General features: G+C 37.7%; 1 protein-coding gene across 2 annotated transcripts in view; it reads right to left on the bottom strand.

The window, feature by feature from the left end:
- INSC (INSC spindle orientation adaptor protein) overlaps positions 1–14,605 on the bottom strand; it is a 213,932-nt gene that overhangs the window by 51,385 nt on the left and 147,942 nt on the right. The window contains exons 11-14 of one of the 2 annotated variants that reach the window (XM_080404757.1): positions 10,425–10,491; positions 7,377–7,532; positions 6,642–6,718; positions 4,605–4,735 (exon numbers count right to left, since the gene is read on the bottom strand). In XM_080404757.1, the coding sequence (XP_080260883.1) occupies positions 4,607–4,735; positions 6,642–6,718; positions 7,377–7,532; positions 10,425–10,491 (429 nt within the window). In that variant the 3' untranslated portion in view covers positions 4,605–4,606. Of the gene's footprint in view, positions 1–4,062; positions 4,736–6,641; positions 6,719–7,376; positions 7,533–10,424; positions 10,492–14,605 lie in introns of those variants that run through there. The other variant, XM_080404756.1, reaches the window with a different exon arrangement.

Below are 14,605 nucleotides of genomic sequence, written 5' to 3'. Positions count from 1 at the left end.
ATGAGATTAAATTTTTTTAAGCACCAAAATTAAAAACTTTGGAGATACGTGTGCATTGTTAGGTCACATTTTAAATGTTGTTCAGGACATGGACAAAAGCAAGTTAAAAGAAAGCTTGAAGAAAAAGAGTAAAAGCAGTGTACCTTTCAGTTAGACATTTGTGACACAGGTGATCACAACAGTGATAGAAAAGGTACCACATTCAACACACCTCCTTCTTCACGCCATTTAAGCCCTTTGATACCTTTTGATTTCTCTCTAAAGCAAACTAGCAGTATTACCTACAACACCTTTTTTGCACTGGTTTCCCATAGGTTCCATTGGGTTCTAGGCACACGTGAATTATTAAAACAAAAAGTCACTGATTAGCTGTTGAAAAGGAAAGAGAAAAATCTTTGACTTCCCAGTGTTTTGTCTGTAGGTCTAGTAGTTTTCCTTTATTACTTTGATTCAGTGATTATTTAGCAGCGGACTGATCAATTCATTAACTCTAGCAAGTCTGCTAATATAAGTACCACCTGAAATCAGACTATCTTACATATACTTTCTCTCAAGTTTTCTGGAGAATACAGTGGTTATTCCCCCCACACTGTGGGAACAATGAACATTTCTTTTTGTTCTAGGTGATCTAAAATACATTTATTTAAGAAGCTATTTTTATTAGTCAGTTTCTCAGCAAAACCCTTATCAATATGATAATTAGAAGCACCAGACCTTGGAATTTATCTCTCTCCTATTCAGATAACTAGCAATTATACAAATAACACTCCCAAGAGGAAGAAATTTGTCACAGATGGAAAAAGAGAAACTCAGGCCCAAGCACAAACTAGAAAGTAGAGATAAGGAGTTGTGCAAAGCATGTGAGTATCTAAAATAGATGACCCTGTTTTCCTTGTTCCTGGTTCTTTAGTCTGTCAAGGTCTGAAACTATTCACCCACCTCCCTTCCCCACCAGCTAAGCACTTCCAACTCAAATGAACAAATTCACTCTAGACCTATCTTTCAATGCTCAGTGCCATCTTCCCTCCCTCCCCTTAAAAATGAGAACACTAGTGAATAATTTACAGTGTCTGGAGTGTTACTTTAAATAGATTTAATATAAATTTAAACTGAAAATCAAAGCAGATTTATCCAAATACAAAAGCCATTGGGTTTTTTGACTGTTCATTGCTGATATTTAAACTCAACATACATATTTGGAACAAGCCAGATGAGATACTAGAATCAGTCTTGTCCTAAGACAACATGATACCCTGGAGATGAAGTCTCATCTTTTAGATAGTAACGGGCAACCCTAAAAAATAGGTAAGACATTCAATTTACCAAGACATTATCTTATCCCTTGTAGACACAAATATTATTTTATTTTAAACAAAACAGGTCAGACAAGCAACATTCCACATAAATGATTCATGTATCAAACACACAACAAACCAAGAAAAAAAATATCCTATGAAAGAAACGTCTGGGCCCCAAATACCTGTAAACAGTTCAAACTAAAGCTGAAATTTGAACATATTGTCCAAAGTCACTGGAATGTAAATCAAAGTTGCAGAGAATCCTACAGTTCACTGCACATTTGTCTAACATTTCTAATCTCATACAAAATCTAAAATGTTCGGAAAATGAAACTACATTTCTGACAAGCATATCATTCAGTTTCCAGAATGATTAAGCTAAGATCTACCCTACATGAAGTCTCTAAAGGTCAGTGAGTCCACATAGAGGAATTGATACGTAAATGTATTACACATACTGTGTATCTCAGTCTACTAACTGTATATGTATATACACAGGGAGTCCAAAGATTGATCCACCAAAATATGTGTTTTAGTGAAAATCTTTTGATATGAAACATTTTGTTTCATGCTACATTGAAATCAAACATGTTTATTCTGGCTTAAACTGCTCTTTTTTTTTGTTGTTCATTTAAAAACTGAAAAGTCGCTTTCAGAGCAGACATTTTTTATCCAGAATTCATTCAGAAGTAATGTGAAAATAATATTTCAGTATTTTTAATGATTTTTTATTTCCAAGTTAATTAAGAAGAAAGGAAGAGGTATGTTTATGTTCTGCTAAACTTTAGTATATAAAAAAATAAGGTGCACAGCTTTAGGTGAAAAATTCAGACCTAGCAAAAATGTTTTTGATGACACTTAGATGATAACAGGTCTGAACTGGCTCTTTGAAGATATGTTTTTCTACTACAAATACGAATATCACCTAAAAGTATTTTGTTCCTTTAATGTAAAAAGCCCCATTCATAATATGAACACATGTAAATGGACAATATAGGCTAGAATAATTGCCATATATTTACAGATCAAAAGTATCTGTAGTAAAATCAATTTTTTGTGGATTGACATTATTGCATCTGAGAGCAAATTACACTCATTCATTGCTGCTGGCCTGCTCACTGAATATTTGATTGAACTATTAGAAATGGCTTTAAAACCTTATTGGTCATAAAGTTATTTTCTTAACAGCTCCTTCAGTCCACTTTACATGTGTGGACACTTTTTTGGAATGAGGTTTTAACTTCATGTAGTAGGGAATAAACACTACCCCACCTACAAACTCATCTCTGGTGTTCATTGCAGCTAACAGAACAAGGTTCGGTACAGAACATCCACAACAGAATTTGATGTGTTGTATTCTGTTAGGGATTACTATGCTATCAGCATGATAGCAATGGGATCTTACTGAGTTAATTTTTTTATGAGATTTATGAGATCATTGTTTAGACCAGAAAGTTGATTTACCATTTAAAGCATCCATAGTTCATACATGTATTACTGCTTAGTGAGGGAAGTGTTAAAGTCCATCACTTGTATAACATTTTCAAAGTTGTACAGTACCATACATCTTAAGAATCTTGGAAATCTTGGAAATCTAAGGAGCTGTCTCAAAGTAAGCAAAGCAGAATTCATTTCTGCTCTTAGCAGAATATTACATCTGTGAAACATCTGATTCAACACTTATCTTAGAGTAGTTGCTTATGGCAGAGGTCACTGTATGTTTTCTATGTTTTAAAACTTCAGTCAAGATAGAGCACATCGTTAAATGGGGAGTTCACAAGAAATGTTAAGGCAGAGACTTCTTAACCTATATACTCGAGTGGAGAAAAAAGTAGCTACCATATACCACTGCTCGAAGCAGGAGAGATTTCTCAGACACTGAAAATGCAGAAGGCGATCACAGCTTAGCAATTTCCTGGTGCCTTTCAACTAAACACCACATAATACTAAATAAACATTAATGAATTTAGCTCCTTAACATATCTACAAAGTAAGTACAGTAAAGAAGAAATGTACTTACTTTTTTGGCAGATGTCCTAGTACCCTAAAGCTGCTGATCATAAAATGATCCAGAGCAACTGTTGCAAGCCATCAAGAAAAAAATACATATACTTTCATTATCTAGAGAGTGTTTTGTGAGAAGCTGGGGGAAAACAGTCTCAAGATATTGCTGGTTGAGTAATTTTACATTTATATGGTTTGTTGATGAAAAGAAAAAGCAAATTTTAAGAGGAATGTTCATGAAAAAATAATTCTATTTTAGAATAAACTCTATTCTTTACTCTCTATGTTGTTATTTATGCGTAAAATCTCCTTTTGTCAACTCTGAGAGCTCCTAAAAGTCCCATTTCACAGTTTTAGAAAGACAGGACTAATTAGAAAAACAGGAAAATGGAAATTCAAGTTACAATTAGTTTATCTGTTCTGATCATTTAGTTTATGCATGTGCAACTTTTCACAAAAATAGTAGCTTGAATCTTAAAAACGTGTCTGGACGTGCTTACTTCCAGTTCTTGTAAGACTTGGAAAGGAGGGAAAATTATCAGTATGTAATGACTTTAAATCTTATGTGGATACCTTCACATTGATGATGTGTGTTTGATTGCATAAAGATGTTTCTAGAATACTCTCAATTTCTTTGTGAAATTTCAGTAAATGTAAATAAAAGAATTGTCTGCAAGTGTGTATCCTCTGATGGAGCACATCTTTATAGAGTATAAGAATGTCCTCTAACATGATTCCAAGCAAGTATTTGAAATTTAAAAAAAAAAAAAATCAGCTAATCACAGTCCTATATTTTCATAATTCTATTTAAAAAATAACTACAGTTAAGAACTGGACTCAGACTGTAACATCCTTTTCATTTCAAAGTAGTTAATTTCAGCTTTAAAGATTAGTTTTCTTCTAGGGCAACAAATTCATGAGACTAAAGCATTTCTTAAAAAAACCTGCAAAATATTCTAACTGTAGAAAAATATCATTATAAGAAGCATTTAACATCGGAGCACCAAATTCTTGGCTTTGTTACCTTGACTCAACTATATTACACAAGGTAACATTTTGTTAGATTGCAGTGATAAGGTCTGTTGATATGTCTTGGCTGGAAAATAAAATACAAAATTACTTTTGCAAACCACTGAAACAAGTTCCCTCATTCTGTTTCTCTGCTCCTACAAACCACATGTTCATGGTTTTAAAATAAATAAGTCATAAATAACAATAGGACTAAAATGAAATAAAATTGTATATGTATTATCTTATTGTATATCTATCATAATGATTATTTTTCAAAGATTTTTGGCTCACATTTATACAAAGCTCTCTTCCATATTTGTGCATAGCAGAAAGGAATCCACAAGTCTGGGCTTTACTAGCTGCTGAAAATCTGAATCTTCAAGTCCATCAGGACTCATGACTGCTAGTCTCCGTAAGGCTGCCTAGAAAAAGAAAACACCACAACTGTAATACTGTTAAAGTTTGATGAAATCTTCATTGCAGGAATCCATTATAACAATAGCCAAGGCTCAAATCTGAACCATGCAGGTCTATGGACATTTCTATCTGGCTAATATCTCATTACTGTCTTCAGCTATCTCAAGAATCTACCCTCAAATGCAGCTATTAAATGACCGTTCATTTTGGGCACATTACTCTCAGACCTGAGTGATAGTGTAGTGTTAACTGATCTGTTGCACATCTCACACTGTCTCTTTGTACCTCAACTCTCCTCTCAGCTTTTGCCTTATTTATGAGAACTGTAAGCCATCTGATTCAGAAAATATCTGCTTTTTTTTTATGCAATGCCAATAGCAGATATCTTTTTAGATACTAGCGTCGTAGAAAGAAACCATACATTTCAAACCATTTGGGAACAAATAAAACTGCCAGTTGTTCCGATTATGAGGCTGCACAATAAAAATTGCATTGATGTTACTATTATCTTCATAAACTCTTCCCTTCTGAGTTGTTACTTGTTTTTCTCACTGGAGGAAAATAAACAACAATTACATACCTTCTAGCAACCTGACACGACTGGAAAACAGGCTGGCTTTCCTCAACAACAAAAATTGTCTTCTATTAGTAAGGTCTGATAGTTGTGATCAGCTTATCTCTGCGCTGTCAATGTAGCACTGAGACAAGAGTTAACTGCCTGCTTCAAAATGTACAAAAAGTAAACAGTCAAGCTAAAACTACAAAACACTACAAGTCCTCAGACTTTAGTGATGATACCTATCAGAGCCTGGAGCAGCTTCAGTCTCAGCGACAATATTTTTGCCGCATATTTACTAGAAAGTGTCATCAGGCAGTTACCAAAATATCAGGAGAAGCAGAATTGCTGAGATGGGCAGGCAGGTAACATATCTAGCAATAGGCATGAATTCAAGGAATGTAAAGCAACAACTTCAATGAGACAGGGAAAATCACAGTCTGGGTTGCTGCTATCACTGTGGCCTCTGCTCTAGCCATACAAGATTAACAAGCATTCTTGGTACATATGAAGAATAACCACACCATTTCTTATGCTTACATTCATACTCTTTTCACCCTGAATAAGTCCTGCTTAAACGAACAAAACCTCCTCATGTGCTGGTACAAAGCTAGCTGTTAATCAAAGCTGCAGTAACCAAGTTTTACATTTAAAGTAACATTAATATTAAAAAGCACTGTCAAACAATATTCTTCAGTCTTCATTCATCAAAACCTATCTCCTAACCCTAGATTATCCACGTCCTCAGAACACTTTGCTCTCAGAACGCTAGGTGAAATTACTCAACTCCAACAGCTGGCTGGAGCTCACATTCAATGCAGCACAGGGCCAGCAGCTAGGAACTTTCTCCTAAGCAGAGAAAGTGTTAACCTTCTGTTGGCAGCTTCTTGGCTGGACACTATATTGTCTTGGAGGCTCAAATAGAAAAATATGTATTGTAGTGAAAGCAAGAAAACACCTTTCTTCTCTTTGGCCACTTTACATAAATGTCTCCATACATGTGTGTGTGTGCAGAAAAAGGGCTGCTACTCCTGTGATTCAAGGCTCATTTCAACAAACAGAGCATCAGAGAATGGAATTTAAGAATTACTGAAACCTTAAATTATGAAGCATTCCAGTGAAATTTTTTAGTGCTCAATAATGTGGAGATGAAGCCAATTTTCCTTATGTGCTTAAATCTGCAATCAGAGGATAAATAATTGACACTGTATAGGATTACGCTTAAGGGGAAAAGCAGGAGACCCTGGCATGAATTTAAAACATTCCTGCAATACTTAGGCATTTTGAAATCTAAAGGGCTGTTTTTTCCTGTATTTTTCAGGATAAGCATGAAAGAAAGATTAAAATGTACCTACCAGACATGCTACTAAAACAGAATCACTGTTATTTCTTTCAGTTGGTGATCTGCAAAGCTTAATCAGGCGAGGAATACCTGAGTACACAAAACAATATCAGGAAAAATAACTTAGAGAAACAATTTTGAGATTAGGTGGGTTTTCATATGTTTCATATTTATCTTCCTTAGTAGATATGATCTCTAATGCAAAGATGACATGCAAATACTTAAGGGATTGTCTATGAAATTATGCAGTTCTGAGGCATCATAATTAATAGTTGTAAAGTATAAACAAACAAATGCATTGTTTTTACCCACTATTGCTGTTTCAAAGTGGAAATTGTAATCTCCATTTCTTCCCTACCAATCTTCCCACACACCCTTAAAAAACTCCAGCCAAAAGAACATATTCCTTCCTGTTAGATTCATCACATCTGAACCTGCAGGGGTCCAGGTTTTCTGTCCACTGACAGATCCTGCACAAGGGTTTAAATAAAGGAATGGAGGAAGCAGCACTCTCAGTTGGCACCGTCTGCAACAGCTGTGTTGAGTGGATGCTGCACCTCAGGTTCCTCTGGGAAATGAGCCAGAGGTTCATCTAGCACAATCTCCTCAGTTACTCTCTGGACAGACTGTATAGGGAACCTTTTCCATAAAGTGTACCAAGTGAGGCTAAAAAATAAAAAATGCTTCTCCATGACTGGCAGTCGCTCCCTCTTCTTCATCTGCCATTAAGCTAGTGATAAATCCTTACAGCTGAGTTTTACAGCTGCATCTGCCACTTCAGGATCTCGGCTGAGTCGTGCCAGCGTAACTGCAGATTTCTGTTGGACTCGCTCACAAGCAGCAACTTCTGCTGAATTTCCTGAAGATGATCTTTCGAAGAGCATTTCCATTAAAAGTTGGACACCTAAAAGGATGTAAGAACCATTGTTATCCTGTCTCTGAACAAAAAATTCAGTCCAAAAAAGTAAAGGGAAAAAGCCAGCTACATAAATACAGACCAATCACCACCCAAATAGGGCACAAAGAATGCATAAATGCAGACTGCAATTTGGTCATCAGCATTCGGGTATATGTGATCTTTGCATACCTTTGTCTTCACTAGGGTGCTACAGAATTTCTGGAAGTAGAACATGCACTAACCCTTCTCTCCTCCAACTTCTTGACTCCCCTACAAGTTGGTATTTTAGATTTCAGAAATTTATTTCTGTCAAACTAAATGCAATTCTTTATTTGCTTCTAAACTAACCTGAAGGTAAGCAGCTAAAAACCTGTAGTGATATATTTCATGCCTTTACATGAAGTTTTGCTTTGAATTAAAGGAAAGTAAAACTTTTTTCTTTCAGTTTATGTATTTTTAAGCAAGCATTGAAAAGTTCCCATTTCAAACTCTTTAAAGGTATTTTAGAATAGGGAATCCTTTCATGAGGGAAATCAGGAAATTCTGCCTTTTAAAGTTTACTGTGTGAACTGACTTCACTTCAGAAGACTATGTAATCTGTGACAAAATGGTTTTATTAACTTATTGCCTGTAGGAGCTGATATTCTTAATGTAGCACCACAAAAACAGATGAGACTGTGCTGATTCCTATTTTCTATATTATTTTAAATGTAAGGACAATTATGTGCTATTAGACTCCATATGCTATTAGGCATTCAGATTATTTCAGGTAGCACCAGAGGATTTTAACTGTTAGAACGTTTGCATAAATAATTAAGAGAATTAGCATCAGAATCATGCTGCTAGGTCATAATCAATCGACAAACAAAAAAGTCAAAGTTGAGAAGAAAATGCATCTAAACTTTCCAGGATTCAAAGACCCTTCTCAGTTTGTGAATCTGGCTTCTGACCAGCAGCTGATTACTACATTAGGCAGGCACATAAAAACTTTATACAGAAGGTGCGTGACAACCCTTCTCAAAAGCCTCGAGGCAAATGTGAACTTCCATTAGGGAGTGTATACACAAACTTTACTTCATCACACTGTGCTTGACAATCCACATGTAAATCTCCACCTACTGTAGTAATCTAGCATGAGTTAGAGTTGGCATAGCTGCTAGTATAAATTCATGAACTTCAGTCAAGTTTCTGCTGCAGCAGAAGTACATGAAATATGAACAAACACCTGTCCTGAAGAATAAAACTGGTTTTGGTGTGCGCAGTGAAACAGATAGCCAAACTACATAGCCAATCTGTTAATGATGAGGAGTGCAAAAGTTTCCAGGGCATATCTGGATTGTGAGTGCTAACAGCAAATCAGACAACAGCAGCACGAGTCAAACAGACAAATCACTGACAGGGTATTCCCTACCCAACCCTATAATTATAGACACCTAGGGTCCTGGGAAATGTCAGGGTCTTACCAAGAGTTTCTAGAAAAGACTCTGGGTAGGGAAGCCCCACATGCCTGCACTGAGAGTTCAAGGACCACCTCTGCAAACTCCAGGAGCACAGGGAGCTTGGACCAGAAGCATGGCAGAAACCACCATGTGGACCTGATCAACCTCCCTCTGGGACTGTCCCATCCCTCCTATGCAACAAGGAGATCCAGTAAGAAGCCACCATGCTAACCTGGCTTGCTACTGCTAACCCCTCACTGCACTATCTTATGCATGGGACAGGAAAGTCTGGTAATTTGTAAAGTTGCATATATCTGATGAAACTGTTTCAGTATTCAGAACCATTCAACCTCCACATTGTCATTTAGTCTCAAACTGAAACACCTATGCACTCTAGCAGGGACATCAAATACATACTACCTCTGTGCACACACAGATCACACCAAGCGAATTAGTTGTGCCTGATCCTTGCTAGTCATATTTGTGCGCACAGAGCTCAAATTTTCCACTGAAATGCAAAAAACATCTACATCCAAAACTACATAGGAATTGGCCAATTCTATTTCAAGACCTGCTTCTACGTAGATGCTTTCTAAACCCCTTCTCCCACCTACAATCAGCCATGTCTGAGATTCAAATGGATCTAAACTGAAACCGTTCCTATCCAAACCTTAATTTAAAAAGTGTGGAAAGGATATTCCTAGGACAGTAGGACAGAAAAAGCATGATATGTGAAGTTTCACTGTAATTTAATATCTAAAAAAAAAAAAAAAAAAAAGCTGTCTTAATATATTTCTTGGCCATGAATTTGCTGGTATGTGTATTAATAAGGCAGTTACGCCTTCCTCTATCCTTATCCACAGAATTATTAACCTAACTTCTCAGACTTCTGTGGGCCTATAACACCTAAAGTTTTTTCAATGTAATGGATTTCTCAAAATATGACATTTAAAGAAGGGGGAAAACTGTCAACTTCTGTATAGTAATAAAAACATAATGCTTCAAAATCTATATAATGCTTCAAAATCTATCACACTTCTGAATGCCTGTGAAAAAAATGACACTAAATGCAGGTATGCATGGCTCAGTATCAGATTATTTCTTCTAATGCATAAGAATTGCTACCTTATACAATATAATTACTGGAATTACTATAATTACTGTTGTTGAAACACTTTGTACTACCTTGCTTTGTATCTATAAGTCACATACAGAGAGAAAATCAGCAGTATGGTTATACATGCAAAGTTTTCTAAAGCAGTGGTAATTTATTTCAGTTACATAGAACCATCCCAAGGACTCATTTTGCACCCTGTAGCAATATGCAACATCCAGCAGAGATAGGATGCAAAATGAGGTATTATTAATGAAGCCTTTCTCCTTTACCTTGTAAACCACTACTTTCCCATTTACCCACATTCTCCACAAATACAGAATACAATTTAGCTAAAATACATACCATTTCCTTGAATTATTTCTGAAGCACACTGGTCCAAGACAGACATGTTTGCCAATATTGTTACCACCTGTTATTAAAAAGAAAAGGAAATATGAAATATAGCCCTACAATTCAGTTATATTAAATAGCACTGTGGTTTATAAAATTAGTATGGCAGAAATATGGCAAACCCAATAAAATTAAAAAGCATTCCTGTAGTTGAACAGTCTATTTGAACCTTTGTGATTTCTCAGGGGCTCTTTATCTTACAGCTGCTAACTGAAATCCAAACAAGAAGAAAAGTAAAATTCTTTTTCTCACACTCCTATATTTATACATAAAAGCCTGTCATAGAGATAATACAGCGGATTTGTTCAGTGGTCAAATTGGTAGGAAGAGAAAAACTTACAAAAAAGAGCCAACCAAAAAAACCCTGGAGTCCTATAAAGAATTCAGCCAGGAGCTGCCCACCTTCAGGAACCAGTCCTGTAGTCACATTCTAGCTCTGGCAGAGCTCACAGTGAAAGCTAAGAACCAGTATACAGCATACGTTCAGTAGTGGTAAGTCATTGTTACCTTTCTGCTTCAGGGTTCAGCTGAAATGTCAAGAAAACCTCACAAAAGATTTTGAGTTTTGAGCCTTGATTCAAGGAAGTATTTAAGGAATACTTTTCAGTTCTACTGAAGCCATAATTTGTGTGCATGTGAAAGCACTGTGCAAAAATGAGCTGGATTTAAAAATCTGTTTATACTTCTCCTGAGCTGAGGCCAAGATTAGGTTTTGTACCAATAGAAGCACATTTTGACATCCTAATTTACAGCATTTCTTATCCAAAATAGCACTAACTGTTTTAAAGATTAGGTGTAACTCAGCTTGCTTAAAGTGATGCAGCGAGCTGTTGACAAGAGACTTGATCATGTGGAGCTGTTGGCTTTCAATCACGTATTCCCCTCATTGATACCATATACTTTCTCTCATACATCCTGCAAGACAACTCTTTTTTACTTTATCCTTCAAATAACTTGCCTTCTGAATGCAAACACATCTCAATAATAACAATATATGTAAGAGACCAAAAAAGAAATGTTATAGATCATTAGAATACAAAATAAAAGAAGTATTCTTTCTTAAGAGGTTTTAATTTATTATAGTTGAGAAAAACTGATCATCCTCAAAAATAACGATCAATTTGAGAACTGGTTATAAGCTTTTTAATGGTACAGTGTCAGTTCACAAACAAGCAAACTTCTTAGATGTAAGTAGGCATGAGATCAAATCATCATTCTGATCTCACTTTGCCATTTTAATAACAAGGATGACTCATTTTTGATGCTGTGACATAAAGGTCTTCCACTTTGGAAGGTAGTGTTACAGTGTCATCTCTCTGAATAAATACACTTACTTAGGATGCAAATGAGTTGCTGAAACTCTATAGAGTGACAGGTAGAAATATGGTAACTCAGTATATGTCTATGTATTTATTCCATATTAATTATTAACTGTGTTTCAGGCAGAGTGTATATGTTTTCTCATTCTAAATTATATCCTGTTAATGAAAATTGCTTCCTCTATGCAGAATCTGCACCCCATGTGGCTCTCTAAGCCAGATGAAGAATTCAATTAACCACAATTTGAATACATGCCAATTATTCCACTGCCTCAAGTTATTTTGTCTAATAAGTATTTTCATACATAAAAATATTTTGTGTGTATCTTCTGACATTAAAAATTATTTGAGGTTATATGCATACTTCCTTCGCGTTGATTATGTGGCCCCCTATATTTTGAAATATATTTATGAACTAGCCTAGTGGGTTTATATGTAAGCTTCCCCAGAGGGGTTTATAAAAGACCCTTGTCATCAATAACCACCAAGTTCTACCTGTATTATATTTTAAAATCTTAGTAGGACTTGAAAGAGAGTTAAACTATAGATTAGCTCACACCATATGGATAGATTTTTCTTCACCAAAAAAAGTCATATTTTGCTGTGATGTAAACAATGTAATGTGAAATACCATAATGTAAACTTTTCTAGTGGCATCTCTCCCACTGTAGATACATATATATATGATTTTTTTTTTGTCTAATGATATAATGATACATCAGCTTACACTGCAGTCTTTATCTTCTCTTTTCCTATCATCTGGGTCCAGATTTCATAAAGCCCTAGACAGTCTCTCAGAAACAACTGTGAAGTCCCGCTGAATCAGCAAACCATTTCAGATGTTATTGTGAGACATGGAGCACACAAACAGATATAGATAAAAGTGACTGCCTAAGCCTCATTTTCACCAGGAAAATAGATGAAAGTTACCAAAACTTCTTTCAGAATTGAAATCACAAAATCATAGAACGGTTTGAGTTGGAAGGGACCTGAAAGATCATCTCAGTTCCAACCCCTGCTGCCAGAGGCAGGGACATCTTCCACTAGACCAAGTTGCCCCCAGCCCCGTCCAGCCTGGCCTGGGACACTGCCAGGGATGGGGCACCCACAGCTGCTCTGAGCAGCCTGGGCCAGTGTCTCGCCACCCTCACAGTAAACAACATCTTTCTTATATCTACTCTAAGTCTGCCCTCTTTCAGTTTAAAGCCATTCCCCCTTGCCCTGTTGCTGCACGCCCCTGTAAAAACTCTCTCTCCAGCTTTCTCGGAAGCCGCTTTAGGTGCTGGAAGGCTGCTGCAAGGTCTCCCCTGAGCCTTCTCTTCTCCAGGCTGAGCAACAACAATTCTCCAGCCTGTCTTCATATGAGAGGTGCTCCAGCCCTCTGGTCACCTTCACAGCCCTCCTCTGGACTCACTCCAACAGGTCCATGTCTTTCTTATGCTGGGGGCCCAAGGCTGGATGCAGTACTCCAGGTGGGCTCTCATGAGAGCAGAGCAGAAGGAGAAGAATCACCTCCCTCGACCTGCTGGTCACACTTCTTTTGATGCAGCCCAGGATAGGGCTGGCTTTCTGGGCTGCCAGCGCGCATTGCTGGGTCACATCGAGCTTCTCACCCACCAACAGCCCCAAGTCCTTCTCCTCAGGGCTGCTCTCAGGCCATTCTCTGCCCAGCCTGTGTTTGTGCCATGGATTGCCCCGATCCACGTGCAGGACCTTGCACTTGGCCCTATTGAACTCCATGGGGTTTGCACGGGCCCACCTCTCCAGCCTGTCAAGGTCCCTCTGGATGGCATCCCTTCCCTCCAGCGTGTCAGCTGCACCACTCAGCTTGGTGTCATTGGCAAACTTACTGAGGAAGCACTCAATTCCAGTGTCCATGTCACCAACAAAGATGGTCAACAGCACTTGTCCCAATACCAACCCCTGCTGAATGCCACTCATCACTGGTCTTCACTTGGACATGGAGCCATTGACCACAACACTTTGAGGGCAACCAACCAGCCACCAAGCTGTCCATGTGTCAGATCCATATCTCTCCAATTTAGAAATAAGGATGACATGCCAGACAGTGTCAAATGCTTTGCACAAGTTCAGGTAGATGACAGCAGTTGCTCTTCCCTCATCCACCAATGCTGTAACCCCATCACAGAAGGCCACCAGATTTGTCAGGCACAATTTGCCCTTAGTGAAGCCATGTTGGCTGTCACTAATCACCGCCTTATTTTTCACATGCCTTAGCATAGTCACTAGGAGAATCTGCTCCATGGTCTTGCCAGACACCAAGGTGAGACTGTCCTGTAGTTCCCCAGGTCTTCATTATTTCCCTTTTTAAAAATGGGGTTTATATTTACCCTTTTCCAGTCAGTAGGAACTTCAATGGACTGCCACAACTTCTCAAATATGATGGATAGTGGCTTAGCCACTTCATTCACCAGTTCCCCTAGGACCCACGGATGCATCTCATCAGGTCCCATGGACCTGTGCACCTTCAGGTTGCTTAGATGGTCTCAAACCTGATCTTCTTCTACAGTGGGCAGTTCTTCATCCTCCCAGTCCCTGCCTTTGTCTTCTGTGACCTGGGTGGTGTGGTTGGAGCACTTGCCAGTGAAGACCGAGGCAAAAAAGTAATTGAATACCTCAGCCTTCTCCATATCCTGGGTAACCAGGTCTCCTGTTTCCTTCCAGAGAAGGTCTATGTTTTCCCTAGTCTTCCTTTTATCACCAGCATACCTCTACAGAAGCTTTTCTTGTTGCCCTTGATTTCCCTGACCAGATTTAACTCTATCAGGGCTTCAGCTTTCCTAACCTGATCCC

The sequence above is a fragment of the Falco punctatus genome (genome assembly GCF_963210335.1).
Source record: "Falco punctatus genome assembly, chromosome: 10".
Lineage (NCBI taxonomy): Eukaryota > Metazoa > Chordata > Aves > Falconiformes > Falconidae > Falco > Falco punctatus.
This window is presented reverse-complemented; position numbering and strand designations above follow the sequence as displayed.